General features: G+C 53.1%; 1 protein-coding gene across 7 annotated transcripts in view; it reads right to left on the bottom strand.

The window, feature by feature from the left end:
- Positions 1–3,268: 3,268 nt before the first annotated feature.
- RFWD3 (ring finger and WD repeat domain 3) overlaps positions 3,269–15,178 on the bottom strand; it is a 40,400-nt gene continuing 28,490 nt past the window's right edge. For 5 of the 7 annotated variants that reach the window (XM_064160513.1, XM_064160516.1, XM_064160518.1 and 2 more), the window contains exons 8-13: positions 14,044–14,272; positions 10,924–11,074; positions 8,556–8,732; positions 7,221–7,435; positions 5,212–5,429; positions 3,269–4,871 (exon numbers count right to left, since the gene is read on the bottom strand). In XM_064160513.1, the coding sequence (XP_064016583.1) occupies positions 4,728–4,871; positions 5,212–5,429; positions 7,221–7,435; positions 8,556–8,732; positions 10,924–11,074; positions 14,044–14,272 (1,134 nt within the window). In that variant the 3' untranslated portion in view covers positions 3,269–4,727. The remainder of the gene's footprint in view (positions 4,872–5,211; positions 5,430–7,220; positions 7,436–8,555; positions 8,733–10,923; positions 11,075–14,043; positions 14,273–15,178) is intronic. The other 2 variants (XR_010306103.1, XR_010306104.1) reach the window with 2 other exon arrangements.

Below are 15,178 nucleotides of genomic sequence, written 5' to 3'. Positions count from 1 at the left end.
GGGGCCAGGTTAGACTGGCTGAGCTTGGAGGTCTCCTCCAACCTGCTTGATTCACTTACTCCCTTGACCAGGAGCCAATAGTGCAGCTGCAGCCATTGGTGTGTGGCAAGCACCAGAGGAGCTCCGTGGCTCTTCTGCAGCTCCTGCAGCCCGCCAGGAGCTGATGCTCTCCACAAGAGCAGTGCTGTTAGAGAGGTCCTGCTGCACAGAGCATCTCAAGTCCTGCAGAGCCTGTTGCTCCTCCTGTCTTCATGCAGCTCTGCGTTGCAGTTAGCACCTACCTTTGGAAAGACAAACCCCCACAGTAACCCACTGGGCACTTTTCCAAGCCTTTCTCCAACCTGCCACAGCTCTTTCCCAGTCCCACTTCTGCCTTCCCATGCACTCGGTGCTGCTCACAGCTTGATGCTGGCGGAAGCCCCTGGGACTCGTTCCCCCTTTCTGCCAACTGAAACACCAAATTGGACCTGATGGGAGACTAAAGGCCCTGGACCCTCGTCTTAATTATGCTTCAGTGGCTGAGATAATCACTGAAATTACTTTGAGGCTCTTTCTCCTCTGGACCAGCCCAGGCTAGGCATTGCCTGGTACCTGCTGAGCTTGTGCTGAGGCTTCAATAAGCATTTTAAGGGCACAGTTCCCCAAATTCCTATTTTTTAAGCTACTTAGAAACACCATTTTGCAGAAAATAGGGTAGAAGCAGCAACCCCCAGGCCCCTGAGATGCTGCCATGTCACCAAGACTTCTCAGGGAACCTCCTGTAGCAGGGCAGGAGATTCCCATGGGCACCCACCTCACAGTGCCTTGTACCAGGACACCCACAGCCCACCTGAGAATCACACAATCGACCAGGCTGGAAGAGACCTCCAAGCTCAGCCAGTCCAACCTAGCACCCAGCCCTGTCCAGTCAACCACAGCATGGCACTAAGTGCCAGCCTAGCACCCAGCCCTAGCCAATCCGCCAGACCATGGCACTAAGTGCCCCAACCTAGCACCCAGCCCTGCCCAACCAACCACAGCATGGCACTCAGTGCCAACCTAGCACCCAGCCCTGGCCAGTCAACCAGACCATGGCACTCAGTGCCAACCTAGCACCCAGCCCTGGCCAGTCAACCAGAGCATGGCACTAAGTGCCAACCTAGCACCCAGCCCTGGCCAAGCAACCAGAGCATGGCACTCAGTGCCAGCCTAGCACCCAGCCCTGCCCAAACAACCAGACCATGGCACTCAGTGCCAACCTAGCACCCAGCCCTGGCCAAGCAACCAGAGCATGGCACTAAGTGCCCCAACCTAGCACCCAGCCCTGGCCAATCAACCAGACCATGGCACTGAGTGCCAACCTAGCACCCAGACCTATGCAACCAACCAGACCATGGCACTCAGTGCCAACCTAGCACCCAGCCCTATCCAATCAACCAGACCATGGCACTCAGTGCCCCTGCCAGCCTTGGCTTCAACCCCTCCAGGCACGGCCACTCCACCACCTCCCTGGGCAGCCCATTGCAATGCCAATCACTCTGCCAACAACTTCCTCCTAACATCCAGCCTAGACCTCCCCTGGCACAAGCTTCACCTCTCTGCTCACATCAGATTTCCTCCAGCAGTTGCCAAAAGCTGCTCCACGAGAACAAAATCTTCCCAGAGACAGCAGCAGAAATAGCCACCGAGTGGCTTGCTGCCTAAAACACCACTGAGAACAGCTCAGCTGCTCTGCCAGCAGCTGCCCTGCATCCTGCAAAGATGCTGATCCTCCTCCTCCTCCTAGCTCAGGATCTGCCCCTTCCAACTCCAGAGATGAGCAAATATTGAATTAACACGTTTGACCTTTTTATCAGCTCACCAGGCTGCTGTGGCTTTCTGCACACAATTTAGGTGGCTTTTGCCAGAGCCTGCTGCAAAGCCTGGGACTAGGAAAAGAGTTACAAAGGTCTTCACATCTCACCACCATAAATCTTTAGCTCTGGGTGTGAGGAGAGACAAAGGGAATGTGGAACCTGCCATTATTAGGTGTTTGCAGCTCCTCTTGGTACTGCTTTAGAGGGATAAACCAAATGTGACCTGGAAAATAAGAAATGAAATCTTTTAATGCATTTTCTTGTGTTTAAAATGCTCCAAATTCCTTAAAGGAAGGAGAGGTTGGAGTTGCCTGAGCACAAATGATGCCTCTGAATGCCTTAGAACAAGCAGCTGCACTGCACTAAGCCAGCAGAGCTCAGCCTGCTCCTGGTTTTAGATGGTGACCTTCATAGAAGGGTTTAGGTTGGAGGAGATGATCTCTGAGCTCCCTGACATGGGCAGGGGAACACTTCAACTAGATAGGGTAGCTTAGAGGCTCATTCAGCCTGGCCTTGAAGACTCCCAGGGAGGAGGCATCCACAACCTCCCTGGACAGCCTGTTCCAGAGTCTCACCAACTTTGTACTGAAGAACTTCTTCCTCAGCTCAAATCTGCTCACCCTCAAGCTTCAAACCATTCCCCTTTGGCCTGTCCCTAGACACCTTTAGCAAAAGTCTCTCTGCAGCCGTCCTGAAGGAACCCTTCAGGCACTGGAAGGCAGTTCTAAAGGTCCCCCAAGTCTTTCCCAGGCTGCACACCCCCAGCTCCCTCAGCCTGCCCTCACAGCAGAGCTGCTCCAGCCCTAGGATCATCCTTGTGGCCTCCTCTGGCCTCACTCCAGCAGCTCTGTGCTCTTCTGCTGGGGACAGCAGAGCTGAAGGCAGGATTAGAGGTGGGGTCTGAGCAGAGCAGAGCCAAGGGGCACAATCCCCTCTTGCCCTGCTGCCCACACTCCTCTGGCTGCAGCCAGCACACAGCTGCCTGCTGGGCTGCATGAGGGCACTGCTGGCTCCTGAGGAGCTGCTCAGCAACCAACACCCCCCAGGCTTTTTCTTTAGGGCTGCTCTCAACCCACTCTGCAGCCAGCCTGGGACTGACCTCACAGCATTGCTCTTTCTAACCAATTGGGGTTCCTGATGGTGTTTGAAACACAAAAACTTCTCACATTGATGAGTTTATGTCCAGTTAAAAGGATAGTGGTGGTGCAGAGCCTGACTTGGCTCAGTCCTTTCCCTTCTCACCTGATCAGAGCAGCACAGCTCAATGAGGATTCTTCAGTCACTTAAAAGCTTCCACTACAGTCTGAAGCTCAGCATGAAACACCCTAAAGCATGAGAAAAACCTTCCCTGCACTCAGGGCTGCTTGTCCACGTTCACAAGGTGTGCAGTGTTGTGTCACTCAGGTGTGTTCCCAAAGCAGAGCACTTCCAGCTGAGCACTAAAAATGCTTTATTTTGAACTGCATATAAAAATATAAGAACAAAAATACTGTCCTGAAGAAAAAAAAAAAAGTATATATAAAGTTGAGCTGAAATCTTCTGACTTTCCTCTTTAAGACTGAAGACAAACAGGATCCTCCTGTGCAGACCTCAGATGTCAGAACCTCAGGGTGTGGTGGCAGTGGCACACTCAGTCTAAACTGGATGAGTGCTGACCACAGCCAGAGGCAAAGCTGTGCCTGGGGCCACATCTCCAGCACAGAGAAACTCCTCTTGAAGCTCTCAGCATCCTTCTGGGTTTGCTTTTTAATCAAGATAAAAACAAAACCCAAAGTCCTACTTCATGATCTGACCTGGAGATAGAAACCTTCTCACAGCCCTCGGTAGATTTAGGGTGGCCAAGACACATCCCCTGACTCTTGGTCCCACCCCAGGGGCTCAGATAAACACAAATCAGCAAGCCCACAGCACAGAAACCCATCTGGGGTGTCTCTGGGGCTGGTAACTGGGATTTGAGGAAGGTAGAAAGCCAGTGAAAGCAAGATGAAACCCCTGAGCTTCCATCAGTTCAAAAGAGGGGGGAAAACAAACCCAAACCACCCCCAACAGGTACATCTTGTCCTTAAGGAAGGACATCACAGATTTAGCAGCCAGGCAGAACCATCCCCTCCTCTTCACCTCTACTTCTATAGTTTCATTTCCCACAATCAAACTGTTCAAAGTTTGCTTGTGGGAAGAGAGAGAAGTGGAAGGAAACAGCAGAGGATGAAGGGAATTTTAGTGCAAATTATATGCTTGTGGCAAAAAAAAATAACTCAACCCTGAAAATAAAAGAAACAAACAAAAAAGAGATTCTTTGTAGGTTTTTTGAACCTGCTCTCTCCATGGCCACCAGACAGAGTCTGTGCTCACCAGGGACTAACTGCTGACTGATCCCACAGCTTCAGGAGGTGGTGGAGCATGATCCCTAAAAGCAGTGAACTTGGCCTTACACCAAGTGCTGGCCCTGCAAGCGAGGTGCTGGCATTGCCACCTTCTCACCACCCAGGACTCACAGCATGGAGTGTGCCAGGTCTTCAAGTTCCTGTCGTGTTGTTTATCCTCAGAAGAGATTTGCAAGCCCCTGAGGTCAGTTCATGCTGGAAAAAGGCTGTGGCAACACCCACTGGAGGCAGCCCAAGATCTGCTGCTGCGCTGAGGCAGCTCAAGCAGTTTGCTGAGGAGAATTGGCCAAAGAAGTTAAGTGCAGGTCTAAAGAGGAAGATGGAAGGAGGGAATTGCTCCAGACACCAGCACATCCCAGGTCCTGCCCTCTGCCAGAAAGGTGCTGTAGTGGTTCCTGTCTCCTGGAAGCAGTGGTGCAGGACAGCAGAGCCTGGGGCTGAGCAGTGGGGGAGGGTTGATCAGCAGCACGTGTGGAAAGCCTCTGTTGGCAGCCACGGGGACCTCAGTTCATTGCCACTTGTAGAGCCTCACCGTGTTCTCAGTCAGGGTAGCCAGGAGGTGAGTCTGGTTCACTTCCAAGGGGCAGATGTCCATCACGAGCAGGTCAGCCTGAAGCTTCTGCAGCAAGGAACCGCTGCCGGCATCCCAGAGCTGCAGGACAGACGAGGTCAGAGACTTTGGACTTCTCCCCTCCCATCCAAAACTGAGCTTCCTCCCTAAAAACTTTCCTCCTGTTACTCACAGAACCCTTTCTCTACTTCCACAGCCTGCTTGGATGGTCTTCACCAATCCCAGCACCACATCAGCCTGACTCCTGAGCCTCTTGTGCACCTGCTTTTCCACCTGAAGCCTTCTCCTCAGCTTCCTTAACCTTCCCCAAAGCACCTGCAGCCACCCCTCACAATCACCACTGCCACCAAAACACCCTGATGCTGTGCCTGGTGAATTCCCAAGAGCTGCAGCACCCCAGAAGGAAGAAGAGGAGAGGTACCAGGGCGGAGTTAGATGCCTGATCTCCGGCACACACGAAGACGCTGCCATCATCCTCTGGGCTCTGGAAAATGGCATTCTTGGTCAGCAGCTTGCAGGTGGGCCCAGCACTGAACGTCTGCACGGGGTTAGAAGAACAGATCACATCCTCAGGGCCCTCTGTCGGCGGCCTGCTGGTCAGCTCCATCATCACACAACGCATGCATGGGTTACTTTTACCTGCAAGGGGGGGAAATGCAAAGGGAACCTCAGGCAAACTGGACTGCAGGCAAGTTGTAACTGTAGGAATCACAGAAGGGCTCAGGTTGGAAAGGAGCTCAGAGATCATCTACTCCAACCCCCCTGCCACGGGGCTCTCAACTAGACTTGGTTGCTCAAGGTCTCATCCAACCTGGCCTTCAAGTCTTTCAGGGAGGGAGCATCCATAACCTCCCTGGGTAACTTGTTCTGGTCTCACCACCCTCATTCTGAAGAGCTCCTTCCTCAGCTCCAGTCTAACCCTGTTCTCTCTCATCTTCAAACCATTCCCCCTTGGCCTGTCTCTAGACACCCACAGGAAAAAAATCTCTCTGCAGCCTTCCTGCAGGACCCCCTTCAGATACTGGAGGGCAGCCCTAAGGTTCCCCCCAGAGTCTTTTCCAGGCTGAATACATACAGCTCCCTCTGCCTACCTTCACAGCAGAGCTGTGCCAGGCCCTGGGTCATCTTTGTAGCCTCCTCTGGCCTCACTCCCAACAATTCCATAGCCTTCTTATGGTAGGAAGGCCAGAACTGGACGTGGTACTTGAGGTGGGGGTCTCACAAGAGCAGAATCAAACACCAGCACCCTACAGCTGCCCTCTTTTGCCCTTGGCCAGTTTTGAAACCTTGTGTAGACAGACACTCCTTGCCCTGGCTAGGGCAGTTCCGACCCCTCTGCTGTGCCCTCAGCACTGAGGCCGCTGTAGAACTGAAGGACCTGAGGCTTTTTAGCCTGCAGAAGAGAAGACTGAGAGGGGATCTAATCAATGCATATAAGTACCTGAGAGCTGAGGCCAGGAAGGAAAGCACAGGGACAGCCTCTGGCTCACTTGTGCCCTGGGATAGAACAAGGGGCAATGGATGGAAACTGCAGCACAGGAGGTTCCACCTCAACATAAGGAAAAGCTCCTTACTGTAAGACTCACAGAGCCCTGGCACAGGCTGCCCAGAGAGGTTGTGGAGTCTCCTCTGGAGCCTTTCCTGCCCTGTCTGGATGTGTTCCTGTGCAACCTGTGCTAGATTCTCTGGACCTATTGTGGCAGAGGGGTTGGCCTCAAAGACCTCTGTGGACTCCTAACATACAGAATCTCTTAGATTGGAAAAGCCTCCTCAAGCCTTCAAGCTCCGAGTCCAATCATTAGTTTCACACTGCCAGGTCCTTGACTAAACCAAATCCCTCAGCACAACATCTAAGCACTAGGAATTGCTATGGTTGGAAAAGAGCACCAGGATCATCCAGTCCAACCTTCATTCCAGCATCCTTCATCACTAGACCACAGCCTCAAGCACCACAGCCACTCTCCTCTTAAACACCTCCAGGGATGGGGACTGCACCACCTGCCTGGGCAGCCTGTTCCAGCGCCTGACCACCTGCTCAGCAAAGAACTTCCTCCCAACATCCAACCTAAACCTCCCCTGATGCAACTTGAGGCCATTTCCTCTTGTCCTGTCATTAGTAATTTGAGAGATCAGCTCCAGCCTCACTACAACCTCCTTTTAGGTAGCTGCAGAGGGCAATAAGGTCCCCTCTCAGCCTCCTCTTCTCTAGACTCAACACCCCCAGCTCCCTCAGCCGCTCCTCACAGGTCATGTTTGCCAGACCTCTCTCCACCCTCCTCTGCACCCGCTCCAGCAGCTCAGTGTCCCTTCAGCACTGCGCTGACCAAAACTGGATGCAGCACTCGAGGTGTGGTGTACATCCTGTGATCCTGCAGAGCAGAAGGCAGAGGGGCAGCGTGCAGCTGGCTGCAGGTGCCCAGCGTTACGTACTGGGCCGGTAGGTGACGAGGCAGTGGCGTGTGGTGACCTCGGTCTGAACGTCGATGCAGCCGCCGGGCTCCAGGGGCAGGTAGTGGGGCCGGTAGGAGCTGCCATCCTTCTGTTCCCAAAAGCAAGCTCCTTCCAAGGTCCCAGCTAATATCCCACCATGAGGCAGCGATGCTGAAGCCATCCTGGGCAGGTAGGAGAGCGATACCATGGGGCACCTGAAAGTGGGACGGGCAAGAGTCAGCGGTGCCAGCCGCGGCCGTGCTGCCCATCTCTGCCCGCGTGGCTCTCCAACCACACAGACAGGACCTAGCACAGAACATCAGGTTGGAAGAGACCCCAAGGATCATCTGAGCCAACCCTTCTAGGTAACAGTGTAGATGAGGTGAGCTGGCCCAGCACCCTGGCAAGCTGAGTCTTCACTGTCCAGTGGAGAGGACTCAATGCTTCCCCAGGGAGATGATTCCAGTGTCTGCTTGTGCTCATGGGGAAGCCTTTTCATTCTGGACTTCCTAGCAGGAACTTATTCCCATCACCTCTTGTCTTGTCTATGGATCTCCTTGGAAAAAGGATGTCTCCATCCTCCTGGCAACCACCCTTTAAGTACTAGTCCATGGTACCTAAGTGGGCTACAAAATGGTTCTTCAAGCACTGATCCCCCAAGAGGTTTGTCCAGAGCAAAGGAAATTCAACTTCATTACTGAGCCTCATGATTTAAAGAGGCATCAGCACACATCAGAGAGATGTAAATCAGTGTTTGGTTCTCTGAGTAGGAGAGATGGCTTCAAACTGGAAGAAACTGGATTTAGATCAGACATCAGGAGGAAATTCTTCACCATGAAGGTGGTGAGGCACTGGAACAGGTTGCTCAGGGAAACTGTGGAGGCTCCATCCCTGTTCAAAGCCAAGCTGGGGAGCCCTGAGCAACCTGGTCTAGTTGAAGACATCTCTGCCTGTAGCTGGGGGTTAGACTCAATGGTCTTTAAGATCTAACCCATTCTATGAGATGGAAGCTCCAAACATGTCACACTTCTGCCACTTGTCCTTTGCAAGTCAAACATTAAACCCAGCTCCAAAACAAAGTCAGACCTGCTCAGGCTGGGAGTGTCTGACCACTCTCTGCCTTAAAAAGATGCAGAGGCCAAGCCCTCAGGTCCTAAGTGATACAACCTTGAGAGAAACTTCCCCCACCCGTGCTCAGTTTGCATTTTGGAACACAGAGACTCACATCCACCAGTTTCAACTCTTCCAACTGTTGTGTGACCTAGGGAAGAAGCTACACTTAGCTCTTGTGCACATTAGCAAAGCTGAGAGGATTGAAAAGTCCTTACACCATACCTGGACTTCTGAGGGACCAGTTCCTGGACGTGAGAGCTTGTGTCTCTCAGGTCATAGATCATGATGGAGCCATTGACCAAGCCAGCATAGACATAGTTTGTGTCATCAAGACACCAGCAGCAGCTCCAGACAGGACGGCCAGCGTTGTATGTCTGCACCACGGTGTTTGTTGTCAAGCTGCAGGAGAAAAGCAAAGCATTGGGCCCAGCACACCACCACCCACCGAGGAGAAAACAGCACACTCAAAGGCAAACACATCCAGCTTCTCTGGGCCTTCAGACAGAAGCAGGTCTCCTTGGATTTGTGCATTAACTCCTCCTTTGCCTCAGACATGGATCTGGAAGAACCCAAGGCAGAACAATCACTGGGATATTGTCAAGGGATTTCTAACTCAGAGCAATGCTTCCTTTTCCCAGATTGGTCTTTGGAGACTGGGCAAGAAAAGGCCAGAGCAGGCTCCTGGCTGCCTTACTGGAAAGGGAAAGCTCTGCTATTTTTCTGGAATTGCTTAGAAGGGACTCTGGTGTAATCTCATCCTATCACATCTCCCTGAGATCACAGGCTCCTCTCTTCAGATTGCATCTCTCCTTCATGGTCTCTCTACTCCTGCCCCAGAGGAGCAGTGCTGATGCCTCAAAAGAAGTGGGATTAAAGCAAGAGCAATGAGCAGGGTGAAGGCAACTGAGAGCACATTTGGAGGGTTAAGGCTTTAGAAACTGACAGGATCACAGGCTCACAGGATGTTAAGGGTTGGAAGGGACACAAGCAGATCACCAGTCCAACCTCCCTGCCACAGCAGGGCAATACAATCTAACACAGATCACAGAGGAATGCATCCAGACAGGCCTGGAAAGGCTCCAGAGGAGGAGACCCCACAGCCTCCCTGGGCAGCCTGTGCCAGTGTTCTGGGACACTTACAGTAAAGAAGTTCTCCCTTGTGTTGAGCTGGAACCTCTTTTGCTGCAACTTACACCCATTGCTCCTTGTCCTACCCCAGGGAGCAGTGAGCAGAGCCTGTCCCCCAGCTTCTGACCCCCAGCCCCCAGATACTTATAAACATTGATCAAATCCCCTCTAAGTCTTCTCTTCTCCAGACTAAGCAGCCCCAGGTCCCTCAGCCTCTCCTCATCAACCATGCCCTCCAGTCCCCTCATCATCCTCATACCCCTCTATTGGCCTCTCTCCACAACCTCCCTGGAGGTGTTCAAAGCCAGATTGGATGAGGCCTTGAGCAACCTGTTGTAGTGAGAGGTGTCCCTGCCTATGGCAGGGGGTTGGAACTGGCTGATCCTTGAGGTCCCTTCCAATTTAAACCATTTTATGGTTCAATCTGAACTCCCTTTCTTTCTGTTTGAGGCCAGAGCAGTTCCCATGTTCTACATCTCCCTGCACTAACACAAAGCCAAGCAGACAGCAAATTCTTCATCCTCTGCATCATGAAACTTTTGTTCTCAGTATAACTGGGCCAAGTTGTGCTGAATTGCTTCTTTTGCAGGGACTTTCTACAGCAAAGGTATCACAGGCAGGTAGTCTTGCTACACCTCCACCTAAAACTTGATCATACAATCATGGAATGCTCTGGGTGGGAAGAAACCTTCAAAGCTCATCCAGTCCAACCTCACTGCAGTCAGCAGAGACATCTGCAACCAGAGCAGGTTGCTCACAGCCTCAAACCTGACCTGGAATAGAGCATATATCACCTCTCTGGGCATGCATCCCCCCACCTTCAGTGTCAAACATTTCCTCCTACTGTTTAGTCTAAATCTCCCTCTTCCAGTACAAATCATCACCCCTTGGCCTGTTCCAACAGGACCTGCCCAAAAGTCTGTCCTCAGTTTTCTTAGAGGTCCCTTGTAACACTGAAAGGCCACCAGGAGGTCTCCTGGAGTCTATTCTTCTTCAGGCTGAACAACCCCAACTCTGCTTGCCTGGCTTCACAGCAGAGGCCTTCCAATCCTCAGATGATATCTCTCCAGGACTGTCTGTCCTGTGCTGAGGACTCTAAGATATGAAAGCATTGGAATGGGCTGCCCAGGGAGGTGGTGGAGACACCGTCCCTGGAGGTCTTCAAGAAAAGACTGGATGAGGCACTTAGTGCCATGGTCTAGTTGACTGGCTAGGGCTGAGGGATAGGTTGGACTGGATGATCTTGGAGGTCTCTTCCAACCTGGTTGATTCTATGATTAACAAGTCTTCCCCTCTGTTAGTTCCCACACACAGACTTGATGCCCTCTTTGCAGCCTCTTTTGGAAAGCAGAGGAGCAAGCACTGCGAGATGCTTCCAAGTAAGGCAGAACAAAATGCAATCCAGTCCCTTGTAGCTATTGAGAGTGGTCTGGGGCAGGTTGCTGCCTGCAGCAAAGCTCACCTGGTGAGTTTGAGGGTGTTGTCCAGAGCACCAGAGAGCAGCAAGCCGTCCGACCGCCGGCCGAAATCCAGCCCCCGAATCTGTTTGCTGTGGATGGGGATGTACTGACTGCTCTTCAGGCTGGCCACACTCATCATCTTCACACCACAACCTGTCCCAGGAGAAGGACAAAGGCAGCTTAGGGAGAAGCAGCACACATGTAGAAACCAGCAATGGGATGGCACAACTGCAGTGCCTGTGGTGGGATGAATGGGTGCAAATTTGGCTAAGGGGAAGCTCAATGAAGCCAGTAAGGAGCAGTGCAGAGTCCTGCATCTGGGGAGGAACAACACCAGGCACCAGGACAGGCAAGAGGTAGTCCTGATGGAAAGCAGCTCCGTGGAGAAAGACCTTGGAGTACTGGTGGGCAGCATGTTCTTGATGGACAGCAATGTGCCCTCATGGCCAAGAGGGCCAATGGCATCCTGGGGTGCATCAAGAAAAGTGTGGCCAGCAGGGCTAGAGAGGTTGTTCTTCCCCTCTACTCTGTCCTGGTGGGACCACACCTGGGGTACTGGGTCCAGTTCTGGGCTCCTCAGTTCCAGAGAGAGGCATCTGCTAGAGAGAGCCCAACAGAGGCTATGAGGAAGGGACTGGAACCTCTCTGCTGTGAAGAAAGGCTGACAGCCCTGGGGCTGCTTAGCCTGGAGAGGAGAAGTCTGAGAGGGGATCTGGTCAATGTCTGTAAATACCTGAGGGGTGGGGGCCAAGGCACAAGTTGCAGGCTTCTCTAAGTGGTGCCAGTGACAGGAAAAGGGGCAATGAGCACAAACTGGAACTCAGGAGGTTCCATCTGAAGGCGAGGAGAAACTTTGGTGTGAGGGTGTTGGAGCACTGGAGCAGGCTGCCCAGAGAGGTCATGGAGCCTCCTTCTCTAGTGACTACCAAGACCTGTCTGGATGCATTCCTGTGTGACCTGCCTGAGGTGACCCTGCCTTGGCAGTGGAGTTGGACTTGATCTCTGGAATCACAGAAGCAACCAGGTTGGAAGAGACCTCCAAGCTCAGCCAGGCCAACCTAGCACCCAGCCCTGCCCAAGCAACCAGAGCATGGCACTCAGTGCCAACCTAGCACCCAGCCCTGCCCAATCAACCACACCATGGCACTAAGTGCCAACCTAGCACCCAGCCCTGCCCAATCAACCAGACCATGGCGCTCAGTGCCAACCTAGCACCCAGCCCTGCCCAAGCAACCAGACCACAGCACTAAGTGCCAACCTAGCACCCAGCCCTAGCCAAGCAACCAGACCACAGCACTAAGTGCCAACCTAGCACCCAGCCCTAGCCAAGCAACTAGACCATGGCACTCAGTGCCAACCTAGCACCCAGCCCTGGCCAACCAACCAATGTCAACCTCTCTGTGATTTGCTCTTCTATAGAACTGCTCTGAGTTGTTCTTTAGCTGAACAGGGCTAAATCCTTATGGATCCCAGCCAGGGAGAGCCTTTCAATTCCTGTCACAATAGCCTGCTGCTCTTGAGGGAGTTGCTTCGAAGTCATTCTTGTTGAGATAACCTCCCAGCAGCATTACAGAGCTATTTAAAACAGCAAACACCACTGCAGACAATGGGTACAGGTGAACTTAAACCCTCTGCCTACAAGAGCCACCACAAAGCCTCCATTCAGGGATTCATTCCCTGGCACCATAAGCCAGAACAAAAAAAACCATTAAGGTCAGTTGAATGCAGGAAACAATTTTGTTATGTCTAGATAAAGGGCATATTAATCTCCAAACCATTAAACAAATAAAGGTTCATCGTTCAGAAAGCACTTAGCAAATAAACTTACTCAGCCTCCTGATGCTGCATTTACTTCATTGACAAAGCAAGTTGGCACTGATCCCCAAGCCAGGTCACTTGCCCCAGGCTGTGAGACCAAAAAGCAAGGCTGCAAGGACTCTGGCTTCCTACATCCTGACAGGATGCTCCTAGCATTCCTTGTTCAAAATAGATTGGTTTTGGGTTTCTGTGGTTTTCTGTGTCTTAAAAACCTGCTGCCCTTACAATGGGGGGAGCAATGTTTGCCTCTCAAGCACTGTGAGCTCCTCTGCAGGCCCTGCTGCTGCCCTGCTCCCCCAGCAGAGCTCCTCTGCAGGCCCTGCTGCTGCCCTGCTCCCCCAGCAGAGCTCCTCTGCAGGCCCTGCTGCTGCCCTGCTCCCCCAGCAGAGCTCCTCTGCAGGCCCTGCTGCTGCCCTGCTCCCCCAGCAGAGCTCCTCTGCAGGCCCTGCTGCTGCCCTGCTCCCCCAGCAGAGCTCCTCTGCAGGCCCTGTTGCTGCCCTGCTCCCCCAGCAGAGCTCCTCTGCAGGCCCTGCTGCTGCCCTGCTCCCCCAGCAGAGCTCCTCTGCAGGCCCTGCTGCTGCCCTGCTCCCCCAGCAGAGCTCCTCTGCAGGCCCTGCTCCCCCAGCAGAGCTCCTCTGCAGGCCCTGCTGCTGCCCTGTCCCCCCAGCAGAGCTCCTCTGCAGGCCCTGCTGCACTGCTTCCTGATCCTCTCAGCAGAACAACCTTCACAAGGTCCAGACACTCCTTTTACCTCCCTTTGGATGTGGCACTTCAACAGCAGGGCCAGAGACCCTCTGCTGGGAAGGTGCCATGGAGGTGCCAGGGAAGCAAGCCACCTTGCTAGACAGAAGCTACCAGTGCAACTGGAGATCATCCAGACCAAGCCCATTGCTAGAGCAGGGCACCCACAGCAGCTTGGCCAAGATCACAGTGGCCAGGTGGGGTTGGAAGCTCTGCAGAGAAGGAGACTCCACATCCTCCCTGGCCAGCCTGTTCCAGGCCTCCAGCACCCTCCCACCAATGCTCCTCCTTGTCTTCAGGTGGCAATTCCTGGATTCCAGTTTGTGCTGCTGTCCTTATCCTGTCACTGGGCACCACTCAGCAGAGTCTAGCCCCATTCTCTTGCCCCACCTCCCTTAATCTCCTACTGAGCATTGCTCAGATCCCCTCTGGGGCTGCTCTTCTCCACACCCCACAGCCCTGCACAAGTAGTCTCAAGTTACAAGGCACACACAAAGGTCCAGCACAAAACACTCGGAACTTTCCTGTGTGAACCCCCCCCAAATCTTGACTTGCTTCATTACCAGGAATCAAAGTTGACTGTGGAGAAGGTGCTGACACCACGAGGCAGCTCAGGGGGTCGCAGTAGGTCATCACTCTGCAGTTCCCACTCTGAGACACCAGAAAAACCTTTTCCAAGTGGTACTTGCGCTGGCTTTGGCTGGAGGGGAGGCTGCCTGGCAGCTGGCTGCGGGAGCTGCTGGGTTGCTGAGAAGCACTCAGGTTGTGCTGGGCCACCAGAGCCTTCAACTCCTGCAAAGAGAAAGACCCAAAGAGTTTTTCATTCATCCTTGGTGATGTAATACTTTGGGGGGGGTATCTTTTCCAGATGCTCTCAATGTGCTTCTCCTCAGATAGAGAGGGAAAAGGTGACCTCGTTATAGAATGGTTTAGGTTGGAAGGGACCTCAAGGATCAGCCAGTTCCAAGCCCCTGCCACAGGCAGGGACACTTCCCACTACAACAGGTTGCTCAAGGCCTCGTTCAACCTGGCCCTGAACACCAACAGGGAGGTTGGTTTGGGTTTCTGTGATCACATTGGGTGCTTCTGTGCTCCACAACCTCCCTGGGCAACCTGTGCCAGTGTCTCACCACCCTCACTGCAAACAACCCTTTCCTAACAGCCAGTTTCAATCTCCCCTCTGCCACTTCAAACCCATTCCCCCTTGTCCTGTCATGCCCAGACCTTGTCACTAGTCCCTCCCCAGCTTTCCTGTAGCCCCCTTCAGATACTGCAAGGCCACTCCAAGGTCTCCTCCAAGCTTTCTATTCTCCAGGCTGAAGAGCCCCAATTCTCTCAGCCTGTCCTCACAGCAGAGCTGCTGCAGTCCTCTGAGCATCCTTGTAGCTTCCTCTGCACTGGCTGCAACAGTTCCATGTCCTTCTTGTGCTGGAGGCTCCAGAACTGCACCCAGCACTCCAGGTGGGATCTGAGGAGAGCAGAGCCAAGGGGCAGAATCCCCTCCCTTGCCCTGCTGCCCACACTGCTCTGGCTGCAGCCCAGCACAGGATTGCTGTCTGGGCTGCACTCACACTGCAGGCAAAACTGATCAGGCCTCTTGTAAAATCTGAACATCACAGAACCTCAGCATTGTGGGGGTTAGAAGGGACCTCTGGGCATCATCCAGTCTAATCCCTCTGCCAAAGCAGGGCACCCACA

Source organism: Pogoniulus pusillus, chromosome 20 (genome assembly GCF_015220805.1).
Source record: "Pogoniulus pusillus isolate bPogPus1 chromosome 20, bPogPus1.pri, whole genome shotgun sequence".
Lineage (NCBI taxonomy): Eukaryota > Metazoa > Chordata > Aves > Piciformes > Lybiidae > Pogoniulus > Pogoniulus pusillus.
Note: the sequence above shows the minus strand (reverse complement) of the source record. Positions and strands in the feature narration are given on the sequence as shown.